Source organism: Mauremys reevesii, linkage group 4 (assembly GCF_016161935.1).
Source record: "Mauremys reevesii isolate NIE-2019 linkage group 4, ASM1616193v1, whole genome shotgun sequence".
Classification (NCBI taxonomy): domain Eukaryota; kingdom Metazoa; phylum Chordata; order Testudines; family Geoemydidae; genus Mauremys; species Mauremys reevesii.
In genome coordinates, this window is record NC_052626.1 from 11,561,639 (window position 1) to 11,588,379 (window position 26,741).

At 45.4% G+C, this 26,741-nt stretch overlaps 1 protein-coding gene across 3 annotated transcripts in view; it reads right to left on the reverse strand.

Annotated features, from left to right (window-relative positions):
* Nucleotides 1–26,741, reverse strand: part of SLC35F4 (solute carrier family 35 member F4) — a 184,953-nt gene that overhangs the window by 58,686 nt on the left and 99,526 nt on the right. The window contains exon 1 of one of the 3 annotated variants that reach the window (XM_039538690.1): nucleotides 6,093–6,168. The exons of the other annotated variants lie outside the window; for them this stretch is intronic. Within the exon in view, the coding sequence (XP_039394624.1) occupies nucleotides 6,093–6,168 (76 nt within the window). Of the gene's footprint in view, nucleotides 1–6,092; nucleotides 6,169–26,741 lie in introns of those variants that run through there. 3 annotated transcript variants of the gene reach the window in all.

Sequence of the window (26,741 nt, forward strand, 5' to 3'; positions counted from 1 at the left end):
TGAGTGATGTTGAGAAAGTGGATAAGGAAAAGTTATTTACTTATTCCCATAATACAAGAACTAGGGGTCACCAAATGAAATTAATAGGCAGCAGGTTTAAAACAAATAAAGGAAGTTCTTCTTCAGTCAACTTGTGGAACTCCTTACCTGAGGAGGTTGTGAAGGCTAGGACTATAACAATGTTTAAAAGGGGACTGGATAAATTCATGGTGGCTAAGTCCATAAATGGCTATTAGCTAGGATGGGTAAGAATGGTGTCCCTAGCCTCTGTTCGTCAGAGGATGGAGATGGATGGCAGGAGAGAGATCACTTGATCATTGCCTGTTAGATTCACTCCCTCTGGGGCACCTGGCATTGGCCACTGTCGGTAGACAGATACTGGGCTAGATGGACCTTTGGTCTGACCCGGTACGGCCTCTCTTATGTTCTTATGTAAATCACTTTTAAAACCTTATTTAATCCTCACAGCCCCCATAGGAGGTAGGTAAATAGGTAAGTATTATTATTCACACATTACAGATAGGGAAACTAAGAAACAGATGTTAAGTGATTTGCCCAAGGCCACCCAACGTGTCAGTGGCAAACTCTTGACAAGAATCCTGGTATCCCAACCCCCAAATCCCTCATTGTAATCACTGGATGAAGTTACGGCTCATTTGGATGTGTAGTTTCTACACTCCTGACTGCATGTTCAATTTCCCAACCTCTGAATGCCACTGAAGTAACTTTGCCTACAAACGTGTACATACATGTGCAGTGGGATGACTTATAAAAACCTGGTCCTAAGTGCATGTGCCCTTTGCAAACATGGAAATCTGAAGGGCATGTGTCAGACATTAACCCTTGTGTGAGTGTGGAACTCTTCATCTTGTGCCCGATCCAAACCACAGCGGGACTCTTTGCACTGACTTCAGCAGGTTTTAGAGCAGGCCCTTCACCAGAGATGTAACAAGAGGAGGCAGAGCTTGCCAAAAACCAAATCACTATTCAAGTCCATGCTCCATTATTAGCTCACATGGTATTTAGTTCATACTTGTACTTTTATCTTGTTATTTAAAGCCCCATTAGAAGCTTGAAAATATATTATCTTTCTCTTGTTAATTTTGTTCTTCTCCACTAGCCAGATTCTTCCTCACTCTCATTTGAACCATACTCAAATGAATAGCACTGTTTCTCTTTAAACAGCAATAACTTCAATTTGTATGACCAAAAATAAAAATCTCTATGCACCAGCATCAATGAAAATATCAGCCCAGCCCCAGGAATAGTGTTTATGAGATAATTCCTGCTGTGGGGTTGGCAGACGGAGAATGAAATGGTGCATTTTGAAATATATTGGCTATATATATTTTTTTAATTCTCTCAGTGAAGGAGAATGATACATTTTAGAGTACTTAGAATTTGGTCTTGACCCAGCTTAGTGGAAAGGCTTGTATTGACTTAAATGGGAGTAGAATTGGGCCTATCTCCTAGATGGAACCTTGAAAAGTCATTGAGCCCAGCCCCCTGCCTTCACTAGCAGGACCAAGTACTGATTTTGCCCCAGATCCCTAAGTGGCCCCCCTCAAGGATTGAACTCACAACCCTGGGTTTAGCAGGCCACTGTGCAAACCACTGAGCTATCCCGCCCTCCTACACAAACCCTTTGATGTCATTTAAATGAGTTTTGTGAGAGATGATTTAGTTGGGGATCGGTCCTGCTTTGAGCAGGGGGTTGGACTAGATGACCTCCTGAGGTCCCTTCCAACCCTGATAGTCTATGATTTCCTGCTGAGAGTGTCTGTGGGAAGGCAGGAACTAGGCCACTGAGGGTATGTCTACACAGCAACTCGACACCCACGGCTGGCCCCTGCCAGCCAGCTCAGGCTCTGGAGCTGTGTCATTGTGTGATAACATCCAGGCTTGGGCTGGAACCTGGGCTACAGCACTCTGTGAGGTGGGAGGATCCCAGAGTCCAGCCTTACCCTGGAAATCTACACACAAAATCTAGAGTTCCAATTCGTGATAGGATTAAGCCTGGGTTTAACTGTAAGAATGTGTTAAAGTCCCAGTAGGGATCTTTGCCTAACTTGTGACATAAATAGACAAATCAAAGGGTGGAATAAATGAACTATTCTTATCCTCATTTTACAGACAGAGAAGGGCCAATGGAAGGGCCAATTCATTATTTCCCAGCACCCTGTAAAATGCTTAAGTGGCATTCTGAGACAACGAGAAAAACATCAAAACTTTGCTAATATTTCCTTCCCATGGATGCCTGGAGAGGCACGACCTGCTGTGCAGACTGAGTGGGTAGCTCTAGAGATGCTCAGTACATTTTCGACTAAATGTATTTTCACTGAAATAGGCTGTTGCATTGAAGCAAAAATGTATTGTGGAGATGTATAGATTTCAGTGAGAAAGTTTCTGAGGTGACACCAGAACTGAAAACTTGCTGGTTTTGCTCCAGAGATGGACATATTTACACTGCTTCATGAAAACATTTGAAGTGTTTGCTTTCATGCTTCATTGGAACAAAAAATTTCAAAAGCCTGAAAGCTGTCCCGAAACAGAAAGGTCGTCCTGTAACCAGATCTAGGTGGCTCCCCAGGAATTCTCAGGTCCCAACCCTGCAGATTCCTCATGAGAGACACGGAGTAGAAGTTCCTCCACACAACCCCAGGCAGCACGTACTCTGCTACCATTTGCTCTCTCACCACGGCTGCATGCTCCTAGCCTCACCTTGGCATACTAATGCTGCCAGACCAGCATCAAACTCTATGACAAATTGCCTGAGATTAAGGCCAGTGTTTTCAAAAGCAGCCCCTAGTTTGGGGTTCCCAACGTGAGGCACCTCAGGCATGTTTCCAGAGCTGCTGAGCACCCACAGCTCAGAAAGATTTGAGGCTGCCTTGGTTTCTTTTCCCAGAGAGCATTCTACGTAGAGCAACTTCTCCTTGGTTCACCCCTTTGGCTGACCATGGCCCAAGCCTAAATTCCTGTAGAGTCTCTTCCACATGTTACGCTTTCAAAGGGAATCCCCTGGATTTGGTTGGGGGGGGAAGACAGTCAAGGGAGCTTTCAGACTTGCAACTCCTGTCCTCTCAGACCATATCCAGCCCCTTTCTTTCCATCTTTGTTGCTGCTTTGTTTCCCTCCATGCCGGTCAGTAGAGGGGAACGTCATTAAGAAGATTCATGTGGAACTCCCTTCCACCCCAAGGCTTTCACAACACAGAGGAAGTCCATGTGAGATTTCAGACTGTCCAATGGTGAGAACATGCGTCCCTTCTAATTTCATCATGTGCGTGGAGGGTTTTGAAGAGGCTTCTATCACTGGGGATTCCCGGGCCAAAAGATAGTCTGAGACAACTCTGCTGTTTTTAGAGAGTGATCCCTAATAGCGTTTTTCACTATTGGTACCAGACCCTCTTGTCACAGGGGAATTTATACAGATAGGAAAAATCTCTGCCACTTATTTTGGGAAAGGCCTCTCTTTCCTCAGGCTTTTGGGAAAGGAGGGACAGAATACAAGTTGGTATTTGTTGGGGTTTCGTTTAGATTTGATTATGATCTCTGGTTGGTTACTGATCAAGAAAGGTACTGGATGGAAAACTACAGACACTCCAGTCTCTATTTATCCACAAAAGAGGTACAGAACCATTGGCCACAATGCACGTGTATATCTGCTCCCCCACCCACATGCCTCACTACCCAAAGATCACCTCTCAAGAACAGCTCAGTCACCCTGCTAATTCAATCCTTGGCCTCTACTGAGGCTCCCAGCAAGGTTGCAAAAATTGCTGCCAGTGGCTGTTTGCTATATGAACACCTATCCCTAGGAACTGGACAGAGACAAGCAAATCTCTTGGCAGGTCACTGCTGGTTCCATGCTGTTGTTGAAAATGGTAATTTTGAGTCTTCGTACATGGTAAGTCATAACTAAATAATTTTTTATGATGGTGTCATAACTTGTCAAACAAGGTCTGACCAGTCTGAGGCTGGGATTTTCCAGAGGAGCCTAAGGGAGTCAGGCACCCAAAACTCATTCATTTGAAGTTGGGTGCCCATCTCCTTGAGGAATCTTTGGAAAGGTCATCTGGAATCTTTGCAGACCTGTGAATCTGGCTGCACATATTTGCATTTAATGTATGAGCTAGCAGGAGCTTTGATTTTTGTTCTGCCTTGCTAGTTTCATCTGTAGGACAAATACTTTCATCCTTGACCTGTCTGAAATGATAAATTCTGCCATCTGGCCACTTCCCCATAGTCCACAGCCTTTTATTCTTATTTAAACAGCTGGGTTTTCTTCTTCTCTGTGGAAGTGGGCCAGTGTAACCTCAGGTGGACTACAGACATTCCCGTCCCCCAAGAGCTGCAGACCAGTGTCCCGATAAGGTGAAGACTGGCCCCTAGAACTGGTATTCCTCACAGTGTTTTGACTGTGGCAACCTGTAGGGAACCATCTCTTGTCACATACTTCATTTATAAGCTCTTTGGGGCAGGGACCGTTTTTTGTCCTGTGTTTGTCCAGCACCTAAACACAATGGGGTCCTGGGCCATGACTGATGCTCCTAGGTGCTACCACATTTCAGATAACAACAAGAACCAATAATAGCTCACCAGTGGCGATGGTGAGTTAACTCAGCTGAATGATTATAATTTGAATACCATTTCTTAAAGCAAGACACTTACCAGTGGTTGAATATATGAATTAACATTTAGCACTTCTTTAAATCAGGTGCCACAGACCCAGAGAAGAACAACATAAGAACTCATCTCTAGCTGCACTTTTGATTTTCTTTAAGACTTTTATTGGTAAAAAAAAAAAAAAAATTTAACTAGACCAGCTGCAAACATACTGTGTAAATATTAATGTCACATATCACACCTATGCCCAAGCCAAAGTGCAATAGATGATTTCTAAAATAGTTGCGAATTTAGCCAGTCATGTCCTTATAGATTCAGAAACTTTAAGTCACACTACTATCATGCTTTTGTTGACAGGCACGACGCAGTATTTGAAAAAGTGCCATAATTTTCTTTTCATCATGAACAAAGTACTGAATTTAACATGCAATGCAAAGTAATAACATTTCCATTGCTAGCAAGAGCCACAAAAATCAAACCAGAGATACAATGCCTCTTGCTACGCCACAGCAAGAGCATCCCTAACAACATGCCGTAAATAATAAATTTAAAATGTATTTCTGCCTCAGTAAGCAACTTTCGAAAGAACTCCTCTGCTCTTTGAGATATTTTAAACTCAAATATAGTAAACTCGAAAGAAAGTACTTAAAGCTTGGAATTCTTATGGACATATATTCAAATAAAATGAACTTGAGCAATCGTAAAGGCTTTTTAAAACCTTTTTTTAATTTATACCCAGAAATACAGTGTTATACATTTTATGTTCCAAGCTTTTTAGCTATATCACAGCTAATGTATAGCGATCATCTGTGACGCTGAGCAATAAGAGTGACGTGAAGATAGCACTCAGCAGGGAATGAAAATGAGCATTCCTGCTTCACTTTATGTTAGGTTGTCATCTCAGTTCAATAACATAGGAAACATTTCCCCCCCCAACTGCTATTCTGTAGCGTATGTTTATTATGCAGTTGTTCATATCCGCTACTGTTCTAACAAATAAGGGGAAGGGGACCAGCGTAACGGAACGATTACTGTCTCTTCTGTCCTAAGTCAAGAGACAGCAAGCATAGGAAGTTAGTGCCACACATTACAATGTTTAAAACGTAGGGCTAAATCTCGAGCATGGTATATAAATACTACGGACAACTGGGGAAGCTAGCACAGAGCTAAATTTTGTACCTTTTCTAACAGGGAAAACAAAAGCAAACCAACTTTTTCAGTTCTGCCTCATTTTTAATATTAGTTTCTCCACCTAAAATTGTTCCCATACCAGTTGCATATTGAAAAACTAGACATTTCTGACTGCACTCATTTTAAAATAAAAAATGAAATAAAGTGCTAGACATATTTAAAGGCTTCAGTTACTTTTAAAAAAATATAAGATATATAAATTGGAAAAGAACAAGAGTAGCATGTAAACTAATTGCAGCCCTGAGGGTAGATATGCAGTAAAAGAGCATTTACCGTCTGGTATAGGTGAATTTAATTCAGAAACACTGTAAGATGCTAATGGTGCCACTCTCGCTGAATGTTTCTTCATCCTTTTAAATTGTTCTCCTAAGACGTACACTCACTTCGTCTTTAGCCTCTGCATTGCTTTTGGTCCCCAGTACAATAGTAAACACTCGGCTATGGCTGGAATCTAGTGTTGTTCTGGAGATGCTGCAGCAAGCTATGAGTACTGATTTGCTGTTTCCCTGGGAAACCATTTGCAACACATTCAAACAATGCTTGACCTCTGCTAACACTTTTCTTTCATTCCATTGTTAAGCGCAGCAGTTAAAATATAAATATATTAGCTAATGCTCTCCTTCAACTTTAAAGTGAGGCAACCCCTTTGGATTAAGGCAATGGTTTCACATATAATATCTTCTCTCTGTTCACACAGCAGACAGGAGCTCTCTCAGTGACAACTGCAAGGGAGTTCTGCAATACAATTTTCTGGTCCCCTTATTGTGACAATATCTTACAATTCAATTAGTTGGTTTTTTCAATAAACTTTGAATAATGTGTCTCCTAAAGGACACTAAACTCATAAAAGCCCAGGGCAACAAAATATATACTATCTATCCGTCAGCTAGCTAATCTTTATACTGTAGGCATCTTTCTAGTATTTTAGGGCCCTAAACAATTGTCAGAGTCTCAATATATATATAGGCCACACTTGGTCTAGATTCTTCCCTGCTTCCCGCGAGGCAGCTCCTACACCTTCTCCCTTTCTTTGGTGTTGTTTGTATTGTGGCTGTGAGAAAGTTTAGTTGAAGAAGCCAGTTTGTGTGTCTTTCTATGGACATACGGTGGTGGCCCGTCATATCTTGCCAACCGTCTTAGACATCTAAGGGTCTGACTCCGTCATCTTTGCTCATTTAAACAGTACCACAGAACTCCATGGGGCTACTTCAGTCAGTAAAGTACTATTCAACATTTATTAATAGATTCATAGTGTAACCCTTCTGCCCGTCTGAGTTGGCAGCAACAAGGACCGGGTTCAGCATCTAGGGGTGCCATTTCAATAATGCAATGCAAAACCGTCTCGAGCCCCCACCCAGTGACCTGGGACAATTATACACTACCCCCTGGGCACCTCTAGGAGGCAATACTTCCCCTCTCGCAAGCACGGAGTCTGAGTGTAGCAAAATCCTTTTAATAAAGGAGGGAAACAATACGACATTATGTTGGGGAAACACCACAAACAGGATTCATAACACAAACCATGGGCAAAAGACCCATCCCCAAGTAAGTTTGGCAGTATCCTTTTCCCCTCAGGGTCTTAAGTCCAACCACCCAAAAGATCACCCCAAAGTCCCAAAAGTCCAACACCCCAAAGTCTCTGTCCCTGGTCAGTGCAGCCCCAGAGTTCAAAAGTTTATCTGCAGAGTTTTACCACTCCACCAGCTGGGTGGAAATGGGGGGGGAGAGAAAGGGGCATGAGGGGTGTTAAGGGGCACCTTACATGGTCTGAGGCCAACTGCCTCGCCTCTCTATGGGGTTCTGCTGCAGCCTTCTCCACGAGCCGCTCCACTTCACCAGCCGTCCCGTGAGCCGCTTCAGCCATCTCACGAACTTCTCCGCTCTGCCCCGCTTCACTCCACTCGCCATCCCATGGGCTGCTCCAACCGTCCCACAAACTGCTGTGCTCTGCCAGCTGCTTAGCAATATATCTTCAGGCTCCAGCACTCAGTGATCTCAGCTCTTAGCAATTTTAGCTCTTTAGTGATTTGAGCGTGTAGTAGGGGAGCCCCAGTGCTGGTGCACCAGTGGCCCAAAGTGAATTCAGCTCAGCAGCCTCTAGATGGACTCCTAATGGAATCAAAATTAGCTGTGATATTCCACAGTGGAGAGAGGAGGTGGTGCAATTGGTGTTTCAGGCCCTCAAAAGGGGCCCATACCACCAGGTACAAATGCCTGTCTCCAGCCTCTCTCAATTCACTGGGTTTTGGAACCCATGTCCCTGGTCTAGCGAGTACTACTTAGTTGATGGTGAGTCCCTCTGTCATAAAACAGTTCCACTGGCCTTGATTCACATAATCAGGGTAACACTTTATTCTTCCTGCCCCAATAACAGAGAAACTGGGGATCCCACAGCAGCCGAAATGACCATTTGGGCAGCTGTGGGCTCATGCTAGGTGAGGTGGGTGCGCCTATGCAAACAAGACCAGTCCCTGAAGTTCTTTTCCACAACTCGCCACAATTAACCACCAGATGTCAGGGTAGAGCTCATCCTGACTCTGCTTACAATAGATTCTAGGGCTGGAAGGGACCTCGAGAGGTCATCGAGTCCAGTCCCCTGCCCTCATGGCAGGACCAAATACTGTCTAGACCATCCCTGATAGACATTTATCTAACCTACTCTTAAATATCTCCAGAGATGGAGATTCCACAACCTCCCTAGTCAGTTTATTCCAGTGTTTAACCACCCTGACAGTTAGGAACTTTTTCCTAATGTCCAACCTAAACCTCCCTTGCTGCAGTTTAAGCCCATTGCTTCTTGTTCTATCCTTAGAGGCTAAGGTGAACAAGTTTTCTCCCTCCTCCTGATGACACCCTTTTAGATACCTGAAAACTGCTATCATGTCCCCTCTCAGTCTTCTCTTTTCCAAACTAAACAAACCCAATTCTTTCAGCCTTCCTTCATAGGTCATGTTCTCAGGACCTTTACCCATTCTTGTTGCTCTTCTCTGGACCCTCTCCAATTTCTCCACATCTTTCTTGAAATGCGGTGCCCAGAACTGGACACAATACTCCAGTTGAGGCCTAACCAGTGCAGAGTAGAGCGGAAGAATGACTTCCCGTGTCTTGCTCACAACACACCTGTTAATGCATCCCAGAATCACATTTGCTCTTTTTGCAACAGCATCACACTGTTGACTCATATTTAGCTTGTGGTCCACTATAACCCCTAGATCCCTTTCTGCCGTACTCCTTCCTAGACAGTCTCTTCCCATTCTGTATGTGTGAAACTGATTGTTCCTTCCTAAGTGGAGCACTTTGCATTGTCTTTATTAAACTTCATCCTGTGTACCTCAGACCATTTCCCCAATTTGTCCAGATCATTTTGAATTATGACCCTATCCTCCAAAGCAGTTGCAGTCCCTCCCAGTTTGGTATCATCTGCAAACTTAATAAGCGTACTTTCTATGCCAATATCTAAGTTGTTGATGAAGATATTGAACAGAACCGGTCCCAAAACAGACCCCCTGCGGAACCCTACTTGTTATACCTTTCCAGCAGGATTGGGAACCATTAATAACTACTCTCTGAGTATGGTTATCCAGCCAGTTATGCACCCACCTTATAGTAGCCCCATCTAAGTTGTATTTGCCTAGTTTATCGATAAGAATATCATGAGACCGTATCAAATGCCTTACTAAAGTCTAGGTATACCACATCCACCGCTTCTCCCTTATCCACAAGACTCATTATCCTATCAAAGAAAGTTATCCGATTGGTTTGACATTATTTGTTCTTTACAAATCCATGCTGGCTATTCCCTATTATCTAGGTACATGCAGTGCCAATCACCATGGCGTAAAGGATGCCTTGGCAAGGGTGCCAGAATCAGGCTCTATACAAGTATTTGCAAATGGATATCATCAGTATTTTTTAATAGATTTATAGATTCTAAGGCCAGAAGGTACCATTGTGATCTGACCTCCTGCATAACACAGGCCTGAGAACTGCCCCAAAATAATTCCTGTTTGAACTAGACCAGACCTTTCCAATGTTAAAGTAGTCCTATACTTCCTATAGTAACCATGGCAGAGTGCAAGGGAATGCCGCAGGGAGGGAGGTAAATGTGTTGATTTGTCTTGGGTAAAGCTGGCAATATTCTAAGGGCCACCACTAATCACACTTCATGTCCACCACGTACGTGTGGCTTTGGTAACAACCTAGAACAGGAGTTCTGCGCCTGCGGTTTGCAATATACAGTGGGTCACAACCACTCTACCTTTCCCAGCTATGTGGGAGGAGGGCCTAGGGTGTGGTGTCGTGGTATGAAAGAGTTCAAAACCATTGACCTAGAAGGTCCCATTTTAAGCTTCCTAGGGAAGACAACTTGTAGGAATCACAAAATTGTTTTAGACACTTAATAAGCTACTTTGTCCAGTTGTACAATGATTAGCCCGGTTCTGCCCCCACTTACTCATGCACTGCTCCCTCACTTCAATGGGTGTTGCGGAGCAGCAGCCGAGGACCGAAGTGGGTGCACGGTACCCGACAACCCCAAGTGGTTCTTGAACAACTCCAGGAGAGGTAGGTGCATCAAGGCGAGTTCTAACCTGAACTCTGGTGCTTGGTGGAAGAGGGCCTGGGGTCCTTCTCCCCAGCCCACTCTTGAGTTCCCCTTGTAAAAAGCAGTGTGCTTGGAGGCGGGGGACCAGAATTGTTCCCTCCATGCACCACTACTAAGGAGGAGCTGGGATTAGCAGGAGGAAGACAGTGTCATGACCCCACAGTCAGCCCTGCACCTGGCACAGAGCAGGCTGGGCATCCCAGCAGAAGCAAGCTGCCCCATCCTAATGGATGCTGGTTTCTTGTTCCTGCTTTGAAGAGGGCTGGTGTGAAATACTATTTTAAAGAGGCACTCCTGGAAGACACTAAGGGCTGGATGGCGCCTGGCCCAGTCCCTGCCTCTCCCTTTCTATTCTCCACAATTGAATGCCCTGCACTTTCCCAGGACACAAAGGGCTGGATGGCCCCACTCCCAGAACCGGTACTACTCGAGCACTTGCTAGGGGGTTCAGGTCTCCACAACACTTTGTCTCTGATAGGCATGAGCTGGCCTCCACTGTGATCTTGTCTTTTCCACAGCGTATTACACTGCAGCACGCAATGGAAAGCTACCCACTTTTTTAACAATTATATGTACTTAATAGATTTCCAGCGCTGTGCGGCAACCAGCGTTCTGAAGTTAAAATTTACAATCGAATTTTTCCCCCTCCAAAGTACAAGACAGCAGCCTTTATGATGGACTCATCCCATTTCAAAGACATTTTCCATTATGCAAACATTTAACCATCCACTAATAAACTTCTAGTCATTCTACATTTGCATAAAATAAACATGGCATAGAGATTGTTTTAGGAAAAAAACTTCTGCAAACAGGAGTTTATAATGGAGTCATTGACAAGCCTCAGCTATAGCAACACTGCCACGGTATTGTGTGTAAAGCATAGTGCAATTTCAAGCATTTCACGCCCTCTCTTTCACACAAGAGCAATATATTAACACCAGGAAGGGGCCAATGGTACAAGCCTTTGCAAATAAAATTTTGAAAAATCAGCTGTAATTGCATTTTCAAAACAACTCGGGAGCCATATTCCAAAACATAAGGAGCCCTTCTAGACTTACATCACAGGATTATTTGCTTTTGGATAACAAAAGAGACTAGAAAGAATGGAACAAAACTGGTACAAAAATGTCTGCATTTACTATTTATAACTCTAGATGCAGATTTCAATTTGAAAAGGATCAGCATCCCTGGCTGAGAAAACATGAGCTTTGGCCATCTGGTTCTGCTCCAGTTATGAACAGGTGATTGGTTTTATGTATAGGAGGTAATGTTTAGATAGGTGCTTTGATCCTGCTTGTGTGCTTTACATTTTTATGTCTGCATTGTCACTGCTGTGGGAAGGACCTAAGATCACTTGGAACAAAAGGGAGACAGGCTTGGTCTCCCTCACCCAAAGTACATTAGTTCATGACCTCATGTTTATGCAAGCAGCAGAGCAGGGAAATATACCTCACTCTGCCTAAATCCAACGTAATTTTACCTCAACAGCTGGTGAGTTGACAGCCGAAGTGTTTCAAAAGTGACTAGTGATTTTGGTTGCCTCACTTGTGGGCACCCAACTCGTAACACCTGACAATGGCCTGATTTTAGAGGGCGGGTGCTTGGCACTGTCTGAAAATCAGGCCCCTCTGAGGCATCCAAAAACTGAGGTGCCCAAAATCATTAGCCACTTCTGAAAACATTGGCCGAATGAGCGACAATTAACAAAAGCTTTCCTTCCGGTGCTTTATGTAACTGATGTATTTCTAATCTCTTCACTCCGGCTTTTCCCTGCTTGTTATAAACACTGAAATTGTAACCCGGATAAAGTCAAAGTGCATGTTGATATACATGTATTGATATTTCAAAGAGACTCAAATATTAACTACAGCTCTCAAGCCACATTTAGTATCCATTTTCTTGCACTGATTTTACTGTATATGGATAATCATCAAAAAGGATTGACCTATCAGGCATATTACACAGTACCCGCAAGCTCCAGCCGTTATCTATCTAAAATTCTTATATGGCCCCATCACAGAGCATCTGAGCACCCCACAGCCATTAATGTACTGAGACTGAGGAGCAAGGGAAGACTGTTACCTCCATTTTGTAGATGAAGCTGAGGCAGAGAGAAACTAAATGACTTGCCCAAGGTTACCCAGGAAGTCTGTAGCAGAGAAGAGATTCAAACATGAATCTCCTGAGTTGCAGGATAGAGCCACAACCAATGGACCCGCTTCCTCCACTTATGGCGGGGACTGTTGATTGTGGTGCAGCAGTCAGTCCCTGTACTTAATGGTGATGATGCATAAATAGCCGTCAAAGTCATTTAGCCCCATATCCTGCCCCCTGCATGTATCTCACTGCTTGAGCTGAGCCCTGGGATCTCCTCAAAGGACTGGGGAAAGAGCACGTCTCTCCTGAGGGGAGCCATGCTCTGGCTGCTATCCCAGTCTCAGAACTGGAGTAGCTCCTGCACCCTGTGTGCCTTGTCTCTGTGGGGGCAGTAACTGGTTGATCCACACCAACCCCTTGCCCCTTCTCTGGCTCACTTCTAAATTCCCCCTTTGTCACGGTGCTCACAAGCAGAGCTGGATTGTGGCCTGCCGCACAGCCCGGCATGGAGTCCAGACTGCCTGCTTCACCCCGTCACGAGCAGGCGGAGCCCTGCCCGCAGCACAGCCTGTTCTGTGACTCAGTAAATGTTAGCCCAGATGGGGACACAAAGGTACAGTGATGCTACATGACGTCCCCGAGACCCCCCAGAAACTCGGTGTCAGTAGCAGGGCTAGAACGCAAGAGTTGCTCGCTCCCAGCCGTATTCGTAAAACATCTACACCCCGAGCCCACAACAGAAATGGATTGTTCCTGCTAGAAAATGCTGCCAGACAGATCATGTCCTGTTAAATCTCTGACATTACCATGCTAAGGTAACCACCTGGTGCATGCGTGTTATAGATCCTCATCAATGCCTGATCCATGCCCTCAAGGCGTCTGTTACGGCCCCAGCTGGAGAACGTTGCCTCTTTACCTCAAGCTGTAGCAGCTCATGCTTTTAACTCTGGAGATCCCCAATGCAATCCTTGATGTGTCAGCCAAGATGGCAGCCGTCACACCAAGTAGTTTTAATACTGCATTTTGATGGCAGTAACATGGCAATCACTTTTAACTGGCCTTGGCCACCAGCCAGAGGTGCTGGAACAATTTGTGCAGTAGGGGTGCTGAGAGCCATTGAACCAAACTCTGAACCCTCTATGTAATCACTTCAAGCCCAGGGAGTGCGGCAGCACCCCTAGTTTCAGCACCTATAGTGCCAGCCAGGAAAAAATATGAACACAAGCTTCCGATATGAGGTTAGATGCTACTGGGCTGGACAGGTGCACTGCAGCGACCCTGGGTGTACCTTTTGTTGTACCTCTGCCAAACCATAGTCCGAAGGCTCACCCCACGTTCTCCCCCCATTTTCTATGGCCTCCAATACACTTCTACAATGGCCATCAGGTCACATACATTTTCTCGTGCCTACACTGAGCCCTCCCTTGGCTGTTTCTGCAGGAAAGAGACTTCAGGGGGGGGAAATTCTGTAGCTTCTCCAACAGAGTTTCATCTGAATCGGGCGCCATTGGGATGGGGAAGGAATATTGCTCCCTTGTGGGACAGCCAGCAGCTCTGCCCCACAACCAGTGGATCTTAGGGAAACTGCAGGAGGGCAGCGCCATCTGCACAGAGACTCTGCCTTTCCATGCCAGCTCTGGAGACCCCGTCCTCCCCAGCTCTCTAACAGTGCTGCTGCAATGGAACTGGCTGCCAGACCTTTCCCAAAATGCCAGTTCCTCTGGAGTGGGTATAACCGGAGCACAATCAAACCAGTTCTGATGGGCTGAATAACTGAATAACTGCCTGCCAGTGCACAGTGCAAGGGGACTCCGAGCCTGCGAGAGGAAGTCAATGAACTACCCTATGGGGGAGGAATTGCAGTGACCAAACTGCTGGCAATTATCTGTCTTTCAGCTGGCACCTAGCTCACTGTTACTGTATCTGCCCCAGGAGAGGAGCAAAGGTTCCCCTCAGCCTGATAGAATTTAGCTCTCCCGTGGCTATGAATACCCTCCCCGCCTTGGGTCAGGGCTAGTCGACGGTCCAGCGTTGATTCTGTGATTAATATAATTTCCAAAAGCACCTCTGTCACCCTTCATTAATCTGCAGCTCACAGGAGTATGTTGTATATTATACTCGCTATCCAATGGTTAATGGAAATATGGATAACACTATAACTACACATACTAAGAACCTGCTCCAGTGCTCACTGAAGTCAATGGAAAGATCCAATGGGCTTTGGATCAGGCCCCAAGTCTCTCAAGGGAGGCTTTGTTGCCTGAATATCATTAATACGATAGCTACATGAAATGCACCGTGTATAGATCCGTTGAGATTGGCTGGCCACTCAGCAGCCAGTTGCTAGACTATCAGTATGAGACACTTACATTTCACTGGCTGTTTTAGGCTGAGCATGAGTTGCAAGATGACAGGCTAAAGGGCCGTTATCAGTTCATTTTATGTTGTTGGAATATAAAAGAGATGAATGGTACAAAAGAGAAAAAAAATTCAAACAGAGACAAAAACAGACGTAGCAAACAAATGCAAAGAAAGGGGATGCTAGGTGTGGGTATTAGATATATTGCAGACTAAAGCAGTGTAGCTATGAATCTCACTCCCTTTCTGGGAAAATCATCACAAAGAACTTGCAAGTGCAAAGCACATTGCGCGTGCCGCAGATTTTAAAAGCGAAAGCTGTTCCGAGCAGCAGGCTCTGTTTTCAGTGGAAAGGATCGCAAATCCTGCTAGCTGTTCCAACTCATCCCAACCAGGCTAAGAGCCAAATGCTGAATTCCTTACTCGGTCAGAACTCCCATTGGCTTTCAGGTCACTCAATACAGCTTTCCAACAGGATGGCATTAGTGAGCAATGGATGCTTATACATCATACAGATGTCAATAGCCACACCCACTGATTGGATTGTGCCTGACAGCATCACTCTACTCCAGCAAGTGCTCTGAGCACCATATTCACATGGCAATCACTACTCAGATTAACACAGGCTGCTTCTCCACTCTCCTCGCTGCCTATAGGAATCAGCTGTTCACTGAGTTTTAGTCCTATCTTTAGTCACACTGATTGTCTATAGGCCTGATCCTGCAAACACGTACTCATGTGATTAACTCCTTACTCATGTGAGTAATCCCATTGCAATCAGTGTAGCAACTGGTGTAAGAGCTAGTCTTGTGAGCAGAAGCAGGATTGGGCCCCAGAGTTGTGTTAATGATTTTAATGTAACAATTACAAAAATAACTTGTATATAAGAAAGTCACTGCACTCACTGTCATTCAGCAGCCAGTTGCTAGACTATCACATGTATGTAGCTTATTTCAAGGGCCAGGTCCCTCCGGTCAGACTCCAGTTAATTTTGATGAGAGTTACATGTACAGATTGACTGCAGGATTTGGATCTCTTCATATTTTTTACCATCTCTCTCAAAGTCAATCTCTACATAACCGGTTACATACGCAGAAGTGCTCTCCCATTCACCAGCTGAGATCTTATGACCTAAGAGCACAATCTGGCCCTGGCCGGTGCTGCTATGCACATCAGGGATGGTGCATTGTGGGTCTTCTGCTCTAAGAGTTTTGCAAGCCAGCACAGGATTCCACAGAGTAGGTGGAGTAAAGATCCCCCACAGCTAGACTAGCATGCTGATGACTGCAGTTTACTCGCTAGGTGCTTGATCCAAAGCCCAGTGAAGCTAATGACTTTTATGGTCTTTGGCTTAGGGCCTAGATGGCTGACAGCTACACACTTCCTCAGAAGATAGGAAGATCACCCTATCTGGAAGACCACAACTTTCAATGAGGTGTGAAGGCTGGCTCGCATTAAGCACCAGGGAAATAGTGCCCTGTTATTTGGACATGGACGGGATAAAGTTAAAAACTCTTTTGCACCCTCAAACATATTGGAGCGACAGAGGACAGGGTTGAGCCCCTGCTATGTAGCATCATACAGAGTTAAAGAAACTGTCACAGAGTGAATATCAGAATGAGATAGAGGAGCTTGGGGGAGCATTGTGGAAATGGAACCACCAAAATCTGATCAAATTTAGCAATTTATTACACCAGTTCCTGGACAGGGCCTATCTACAAATCACTGCACCTCTGGATGTTCCCAAATTGCCAGAGAATCAGGATCACGTAGAATTCCTACTGCTGTGAACAAAAGCAGTAAATACAGCCAAGTGAGTCATTCTGTGCCGTAAATGTGAATGTTCAAGCGCTCATTCTACTCAAAAGTGGTGTTGCATGCTCTTCGGCCAGGTTGCCAGGATGGACAAAAACATGCCAGTACACCGTGCTCTCAGATTCTGCGTTGATGCCAAAGGGATGCACGCTCTGACTCTACCTGGCACCACCCATGGAGTCATACCACAGATTCATGGATTTGCAAGACTGAGCCAGATCTGAGAACTTGACTACACGATGCCTGGTGCGACGCCATCAACAGGGCTGGCAGAAACGGGCCTCACAGATGATGCATGGTTGATGGTGATGAAATGCATTAGGCATTTGATTGTAAATTAAAGCAAAGTAAACACAGTCATTGTGTCATAAACCAAAGGGCAGCTATTGGCAGTCTCAGCAGCGAGGCTGGGAAATGACCAGAGGCAGAATGACCTTCTCAGTGCCAGAGGCTGACCTACTAGGTTGGGTTTAGGAGTGGGAGTTATGCGGGGAGGGACGATCACTGTTCCCATTACCCAGGGCTCTGTACCACTCACCAGCACTCAGACCCCAGTTCTGCAAGGTACTTACTATAATGGTCAGAGGAGGGAGGTTCTGGAACAGGCTTCCAATTGGAGTTGTGGGGGCAAACCTCCATTCCAATGGAGGTTGATAAATTTACCAACGGGGTTATGTGATGGGGTTGCAGTGATTCTTTTTCCAGTTCTATGGACCTGAAGCACACGCCTAACTTCAAACAAGTCCCTCTGAAGTCAATGGCAGTATTCATGTGCTTAAATACTTTGCTGAATCAAGGCCTGTGTGGCTCAGTGCTGCTGCAAGGAATTGTGTACCTCTCTCTATTGTGCTCAAAAAGACAACTATGTTTTTGATGCCATCAGGCAAATGTATTGTAACCTAGTGATAAGCTTCCCAGCCCTGGATTATAGAAATGAACCTAGTTAATGGCACTGATGAAACATTTCCTGCTCCAGGCCATTCATCCATGCTATTGTTCAGGACATACTATAATACCTCCTTGGAGGCCTTGCAACCTGATTGTGTCCATTCAGGCTTTCAGAAGTATTACATAAGTGGCTGCTAAATGATGGCCGTTATGATTCTCTGGGACTGGCTTAGACCACAGCAAAATCGTGAGTTTTTCAGATGCACAGTCAATCCGTGTTGCGCACTGGATACTAGGGGTCTGCTCCTGAAGTCACTGAAGGCAAGAGCAAAACGCCCACTGATTTCAATGGTGCAGCATTGTAAGCTATTAAATTCCATACAGTTCTGTGTATGTTATCCAATAAATGACAAGCCCAAGATTTTAAAAATCACGGATAAGGTCCCCAAAAAAACATGAGTGTCTTAGAAATCATAAGATTTGTAAAAGAATCAAATGGGGTTCTTTTTATATGCTTTCTGGGGTTTGAAACTTTAGGATTCATGTTTCCAAGCCTTAACCTGCAACCATAAGGGCTAGAAAGTTACTTGGAAAAAAAAATAAAGCTGGTTCTGATGTGATCGCATGACTCCAGGAACTGGGGGTTCAAGAAAAATACCAATTGTGAGAATTGCAATAAAATAAAAAGAGTTGGCAGCACTTCTATGAGGGGGGCACTGAATTTTATTTTAATATGCAAGTATATGATTATATTACATGGTTTCCTGAGATAGCAGGGGGCTGCACTTGATAACCCAGTCCTATGTTCCTATGAAATAATTATAAGGTAAGAAATACTAACCTCTGGCGCAGATAAAGAATCCAAGAATGCTCCAAAAATATGAAACCTGTGTGTGGAAATCCTTTCTTTGATTTTAATAGCTGGTGCTAAACACTTTCACAGACATGACAGTTAAGTCAGCCAATGCCAAATGTATTTTTAGTATCTCAGCACCACCTAAGGTTACACCAAGCTTCAGTTTTGACAAAGGGACCACAAAAATCTCAGCTATTAGAGACTCATCAAGATCCACATTTTAAAGGGGTAAGCAAGAAAAAAAAGGGAGAGAGAGAGAGATGCTTAAACAGTAGGAAAATAGATCTAAGAAGAATTGTAGAGCTCTTATTTAAGCCACACTTTGGGTATGTCTACACTGCACTAAAACCCCCATGGCTGGCCCAGGTTAGCTGACTCTGGGACAGGGGGAGGGTCCCAGAGCCCAGCTCCCGCCTGATCCCAAGTGTCTACACTGCAATGTGATAGCCCTGCAGCCCAACCCATCTGCCATGGGCCTGCTGCCAGTGTTTTATTGTAGAGCAGACAAACCCTTTGATTCCTGTGCTCAGAGCCTCCCTTAGGCTGACTCAGCTCTGCTGTCCTAATCCTGAATCAGCAGGGCTGACTATCAGCCTCCAGTCTTCACTAATACTCTGTGACGGGTGCAGAGCAAGAAACTCATGGGTGACACATCCACAAGGTGACCCTAAGCAGTGACGACAGAACTATCCATAGACCCCACTCAGCCAGTGAGAACCCACACAAGCAATCAGCCATCTAAGATGTCCCATTGAAATCAGTGGGATGACCACTTTTGTAATAATTATTGGCCAAAGTGAGGGTCTGTGGGATCAGGCTCCAAAAGTCCTCCAGCTTCTGGCAAACTGTCATTGGGCGTCTCACCAGGGCACAGTCTGGGAGCCTTTGCTTTAAGTGTGCCTGCAATTCAAAGGTTTATCACATTTAGAGAGATTATTAATATTCGCAAGGCAATTCAGTAGCGCACCAGCAGCAGAATACAGAGTGAGTATATGCTAGAAAGACAGTCCCTTGCATCAATGGGAATAAATCCGTTTTATTAATTTCCAACATACTGTACTGAATCTAGACATCATAATAAAATCGGAAGCCCAGCACATAAGTTATTTGTCAGGGAAAACTTCTTAGCTGTAATTGAATGTCAAATAATTATTTGCTTCCCTGAAGTTTTATTAACAAAACCGGCATGAGTGAAATAAGCTGTCTACATTTCCTAATTCTGTAATTATGAAGTGCCTCTTCTTTATCAGATGAGAACCTCTGTGTTGAAAAAACTTCTGTTCTATGCTTGTCATGCTGACAGTAGCGTATGTCAGTGCTATGATAAATCCCTTCTCATACTTGCATATATTTTAAAGACAACAATTAATTAGATAGCTGAGAGCATTCTTTAGTACCTTAATAAAAAGAAGAGTATCAGATAAGAAGAACCCAATGGCTGGCTAGCTCCATGGACAAGTATATGTACGCTTCACAGCACCTTACTGTAGAAGAGTTTGGGAGAGCGCTGCAAGCTTGCAGCTTCTCATGTGCCACTCGCACCGTCCCTAGATGGCACCGCAGAGTCATTTTCATTTTGACCAGGGGAAATGTAAACTTTCTACATTTAAAGTTATCACATTGGTGACGTAACATTGTACAGTGATAGAACATCACCACCGATGTGGCATAATGGTTACAAATGGTCACAATAACCTTTAAATGGTTTGGCCAGTTTTCAAAAGAGTCTAGTGATTTACGGTGTCTCCAGCTGGGCACCAAAGGGGGCCTGATTCACAGAAAGCACGGAGCACTCACTCTCTACAAATCAGCTCCCTTCAAAGTGTCTCAAGTTGGGCATCCAAATCACTTTTGAAGGTGGATTTTCGTTCCTCTCTTTCCCTTCTATTCTCTCTCTAAACAGTTGCATCACCTAATCACAACTGAACCAAGGAACGTTTTCTGTTGAACGGGGCAATGAAAGAAATGCACCATGAACAGAGAATGAAAACTGGGAGGACGAATGTTTAGCAGCGGGTGAGAATCACCAAGTGACTATCCATTTATTTTGCACTGAGAGGACATGAAGCATCCATGAATTGTTCTTAGAAATATCCGTGGGTTTTATAAAATGGAAGATTCTAGACACCGAAGAAAAGACTAGGTAAAAGACTGGGGAATCAAGCCCTTACAATGTAAAGGGAACTGGAACAGACTGTGTTGTGTCTTGATTTGGCTTCAAGGAATTAAGAATTGAGTCCAGTATACTATGCTGTATCTTTTAGGAAGGGATCCAAGCCACAACATTCTGATCCAAACTTCCACAAAGGTTGGAGATGTTTGGATGAAGGTTTTTGGTTTAGGTTGAGTGCTACTCTCTTTATTGCCAGAATTGATGGCCTTGGTTACTCAAGATAGGATTGTTTTTAAAAATTGATCTGATGCCAGGGGAAGCTTACCTATGTAAAAATTCAAGCTATGTTTACCTAGTAATGAAAAAATAAGGGGCCAGATTCTCAGATGGTGGAAATCAACATTGCTCTGTTGAAGTCAATGGAGGAAGTTAGAGGTGAGAGTCAGTGGAGCTAAAGAGGATCCGCACTGAAAGACCCTTTCGCCCATGTGAAGCAACGGATTTCTGCATGGCTGTAAGAGCCTGCCCATGCTGACCTGACTGCAGGATCCATTTTACTTTACATAGGCAGCACCACAGAATCCCGACTTGGACTTACACCCTGGGACATGACCAAGGCCCTGATCCTGGAAACATGTACATAGGAGCATAACTTTACTCGCACAAGTAGCCCCATTGAAGTTGATGGTGCTTCAGTGTGTGCAGGATTGGGGGTCTCACTGATTCATGTGAGATTAATCCTCCTGCCTTTTCCTGCATGTGAACTGCAGAATTTGGCTCGTTTTTCAAAAAATAATTTTTGGAGTTAAAAAAGAAAAAATTAGGAGCCATCAGGTGTTACAGGATTTTCCACTGGAAAACAATCATTCCTCTACAAATTATTTGAAAATGCAAATCTCAATTTTAAAAAAAAATCCCTGAAATATAGAAATTCAAAATGTCAGTGTTAAATATTATCCATTTTTTTCTGCACAAATCTTGTCTAATCTTCATATAACCCTTCCTAATATCTTTCAGTGTAAATCTCTCTTACACTCAACATTTGAATAGCAAGACAACAAAGACAGCATAGCAAAGTCTACTAAACGGCATAAGGAGATTAGAAAAGGATTAACGGGTAATGACACCAAGAAAGTTTTGGCATTATGCAATCACCATAATTAGTCTGATTTTTAATATTCTCACAGGGTCCGTCGTGGGGACCCTTACTCAGATTGAGCAGTACCCCACTCCATGAACAGTCTTATGGAGCAATGGAGTAAAGGGTTACTCAGTGGGAGTAAGGGTGTCAGAACCTGACCCCTAGTCTCATGGCTAAGGGCTGGCCTTCCCACCCAAGAACCTTGGAAGAGGAAGCAGGGCTGGACACTGGTTCCCTGCATTGTCTGTGTGATGCTTCCCAGGAACACCTAGTGTTGAGTGGCACCTTGCTACCATCTCCCTTTAGCGTGAGGAAGCCTGGTCTGTGCCTACCAGGGGTCAGCTCCCTGACTCCACCAGCCACGTGCTACACAAACGCTCCCCTCTCCGCTGCTGTCCCTCTGCAGGTTGGCGATAGGCGCACTCGAGCATCTCTCTGGATTGTCCAGCTCCTGGTCCACTGGACACTCTCAGAATTCACAGGTCTGCTACTCAAAGCATACCACACCCCAGCTTCCCAGTCTCACCTCGTGGTCACCGCTCCGCTTAACACACTGCACTCGGCTAAGTTTACAGCGAACAAAGAACAGGGATTCGAGGAGGAGCAAGTAGAATTAATGGAAACAAATGGTTACATAGAAAGTAAAATCATAACACACATTCTAGAGCCTACTCTTGTCTAGCAAGATCTTTTCAGGCCCTGTAGCGTTTCTCTCACCTCAAAGTCTTTCTCCCAGTGTTGTACAGCCTGGCAGGCTGTGATCTTCCATTCATAAGACATGCATGCTGGCAATTTGTCTCCTAGGTAATGGTACAGGTACACCCAGGACCCTTAGATATATTCTGACAATTTATTGTCTGTACTTGAGAACAAGACACCTGCCACCCACCCCTGGCTGGTGTTTTTTTCCTGTACACTTCTTTCTTTTCGATTTTGCAAACTTTGATTAGCTGGTGGCTCACATTTTAAGATACACAATACAGAGTGGTCAACCAGGGGGGTAAGTGTCTCCTACCCTCCTACTCAGAACCTGTTCATCACCTTCTGCTGACCTGTCTAACTTAACTTAAACTATGTTTAAGAACATAGTTTTCATTCTAGATACATAACTCCTTAAATATCATCTGTACATACATCTCGCAATGATTAGGATGACCAGGAAGGACTGGCTATTGGTAGAGACCTCATGGGCCATCCTTTGGCGCATTATTATGCAGGCATTGGACCCCAGGGATTGCTGTAAATCCCTAGGCATCCCTTATGCCATCTGCCAGTTAGCATCAAGGGATCCCTGAGACACTGTGAGCCTATCACCTGAATGGGCGTGTGTGGCATGGGCTGAGGGCACAAGGCAAGGCAGGTTTTTCCCAGATGGAACAGGCTTTACATTTCCTTACAGTGACAATCTCCCCTTTGAGGCACAATTTTATGATTACAGCCAGGAAAACTTGCCTCTCGAAAAAAAGCCACTTGCATGGTAATGAGATGCACTATCCTTGCTCTTTATCCTTGGGCCACAATCCTTTGTAGTACTGTGATTCAGGTGCTTTCCAGGGGATAAGACAGAGGAATTCTCAGACCCAGAGGCAGTGAATCTGCTTCACAGGCACTTTTGCATAACAGCTGGAAAGGCCTCTGCAAACCCATCTGCTCCCACTTCTATCCCTGAGTGTGGAGGGAGTACAATATATCCTGCAGCCCAGCCCCACACCAGCCCTCCCCGTGGGCTAGCACACAGGGGGTTCCTGCACAGCTGGGCACCCCGGTGCACACTCCAGGGGCAGATACCTCAGATTCTCACTCCACCCCTTACGTAGAGGAACCACACTGGTTCCGTTCAGAAAGGGGTCTGAACAGCTGAGGAGTGGCAGTGCCAGGTTAGGAAGCACAAGACTCGATTCAATGCCCACACTGAAATCAGTGGGAGTCTTTCCATTGACTTCACTGGGCATTGGATCAAGCCTATAGTGCGACATGGCTTGGACCATGACTCTACACGCTGAACAATTAATCAAAGGAAACCTCAGGGCCCTGTGATAAATTTACATTCAAATGCACTTTCAGTCAACGCCCCCTCGCAGGACACACACAGAGAGGGATCATCCTCGTACTCTGGGTGACGTTCTTTGCACCGAAGATCCGAGTGGAGCCGTGCTCTCCGCTTTAAAAATCAGCCTTTAACCTTAAACAAATTATACTCAGCCAAGTATATAAACCCAAGCCAATTCATTGCGGTGGGGTAGGGTATTGATCTGGTGGCGTTTTCACTTGTCAGCTATAAATCAGATGCAGCAGCGGGATTTTATTAAGTTATCACCAGGGCCCATATTCCAATTAGAAAGCAGGCTGTATTAGTACTGCTGTGTCCCAAAACAATGAATTCTAGGCAGGTGTGTTCCCAAGACGTCCTGTGATTTGTGCCTAACAGCGAGCAGTGCCGTGTGCAGGGCTTGAGTCCAAAGACAGTATTTCCTTTTTAAAAACTGTGTGCCAACGAGTTTCACTTTTAAATTGCTTGGCAGGAAGATAGGAATTGCCAGAGCAGATCAGAGCAGGGCTCCGCCTAGCCCTGCGTGTTATCTCCAGCACTGGCCCGCAGCAGATGCTGGAGTAGGCAGTTATAGAATAACCTCCTCAAAGGGAAAAGTTTCTTCCTAACCCTGTTACTTAAGCCAGGCCCCCTAGCCCCCGTGAAACAAGATGGTTTAGAGCCTTCTCTCAAACTCGGGGTGTTTGGAATCTGTACTATTGTGACAGAAGTTGCACGGTTTATTTCTTTCCTTCCCGCATCATAAAAAGAAGCCGTTTTTCAGTTGAAACCTGGCAAGCCATTTGTCCTCTCGGTTCACTTGCAGCCAAACCGTGGCAGTTCATTCCTGAGTTACACGGAGGGGACTGCAGGCCAGCCTCGCCACATTTGGGCCACTCGAAAGCGCCGTACTCAGCACACAAAGGGAGTATGCCCACTGCACCAACCTATACCAGGGCTCCTCTCTGTGGCTGGTTAACTGTTGTCAAGAGGGCAGTGGGATTGCCTAAATGTGTGACCCTTGGATTTACAGCATAAGGTTCTTTAATAATAATACCTAGTTCTTGTGCAGGGCTTTTACCCATAGGTCTCAAAGTGCTTTACAAAGGGCAGTATCCGAATCCGCTTTTACAGAAGGGGAAACTGAGGCACAGAGTGGTTCAGTGATTTACCTAAGTTCACCCAGCAGCAGCTCAGACTAGAGTAGCACTCCAGTGCTCTATCCACTAGTCCACACTGCCTTCCACGTGATCCTTGCACTCTCTGGCCCACTGGCCCCCTACGCAAGGGCTGCCCACCACCTGTCTTTAACATTCAGCTAGAATTCCAAGCCTATTAGAATACCAGGGTGCCGCTGGCTGGCAGCGTGACATGCTCCCCGTACCCTTCCGTGAAGAGTTCTGCCAGCTGTTCTCAGAACCCTTGTCTCCGGAAAGACAGCAGCGTGTATCTCTGTGAGCTGCCACCTACAAAACCACATCGGGCCGGCGCGTTTGTGACTAGATTGATAACCCCATGCAGCTACAATCGCAACACTGCAGAATAGAGACTAGAGCATTTGGGATACTGGAGAAGGAAGGGCTGGTACTGCATGATCTGGGGAGGGGGCAGGGAAGGAGCAGAGCAGCAGCCATGGGACATGGCTGGCTCCCTTTGGACAAGGACGATTAGTCAAGGAGGAACCCACCCCAAAATTACCACCGTGACTCCCCCCGTGTGGCTGCAAGTCCCTTCCTGAGGGGGTGTTTGCCTCCAGCACTGGGTGGAGGGCCTGGTAGAACAGGTCCAACGGGAGCTGTGCTACCATGAGGCAGCAGGAAGTCACTGAGGCCCTGGGGCCGTGCACAGACTGTTCTGCCTCTTGCTGGGTGTCTCAGGGTCAATGTGGACCACGAGACCTAGGTGCTCGTTTAGGGGTCTGTGAGACACAACTCCGATTTTTTCATTCACCTCAGGGACTGCAAGTGGGCTAGATTCACAATGGTTCCTACCAACACAGCTTCCTGTCAGAGGTCAGCCAAACATGGATCCTTTTATCCTACCCACACCAAGCCTCCTGTGGGTTTGGTACAAAGGATACAAACGTCGGTTCGCAGGGCTCACCCGAGTGCTCCAGCTGTGCGGCCAGCGCTTTGAAACTGGGTCTCCTTTGTATCAAACTCCCCTCTCCTTATCTCGGCCAGCATTTTCAGTTTGCAAAAGCAAAGCCACCCTGATGAGGATTGGCAAACCTCTCACACAGCCCCTATGCTCATCTCTATTTACTGCACACGCCAAGTCTTCCCTTCTCTCTAAATAAAGAGATTTCAGAACAGCCTCTATCCAACTATTACCGAGAGAGGCTGCAATTACAGGAAACAAGCTAGCTTGACTTTGAGTTTATTTCCAAAAGCCATTACTGAAGGCTTCACTCCACTTGTTCTTTTATCTCCCCTTCTCTTTTATATATTCCCTGCTCACTCTCTCTTTCCATCATGGGACTGTGGATGTTTAATACAACCCTCTACTCTCTGTGCCAAAAGCAACAACACTGGCACTGAAGAGCAGTCAGTGGTACCCCCACAGGCCCATCCGAAACCAGGCTTTTACCCACGTTAACAAGCTTCTGCCTTGGTTTGACTGGCCAGAGTGTGTTGTTCCACCCCTGGGCCTGGTACAGGAAGACAGTGGGAGAGTAAAGGACACTTCAAACCATCTTTGCAGACCCAATATTTCCAGGGGCCTGCCCAGTCTCTATAGTAAGTTACAGCAGCCTCGAAGGCTGCTCTAGCTTACATCCTGGATGCAACGTTACCTTAAGGGATTGTCTGTCTCGGTGATACTAGTCAGAGTACAGCCTCCTCCCACTGCATCCCTGCCAAGTCCTCTGTGCCGGAGACTGGGAGGAGGGGTGCTGCAGAGCGGGACTGGCTGCTCTCATGCAATGGGTAATTGCAAGGATCACGTCCAGCCCTTTACACAGCTCCACAAAACAGATCCAGGCCCGTGTTCTAGGGCCCTGTGGGGTCTGTCTCACAGCATT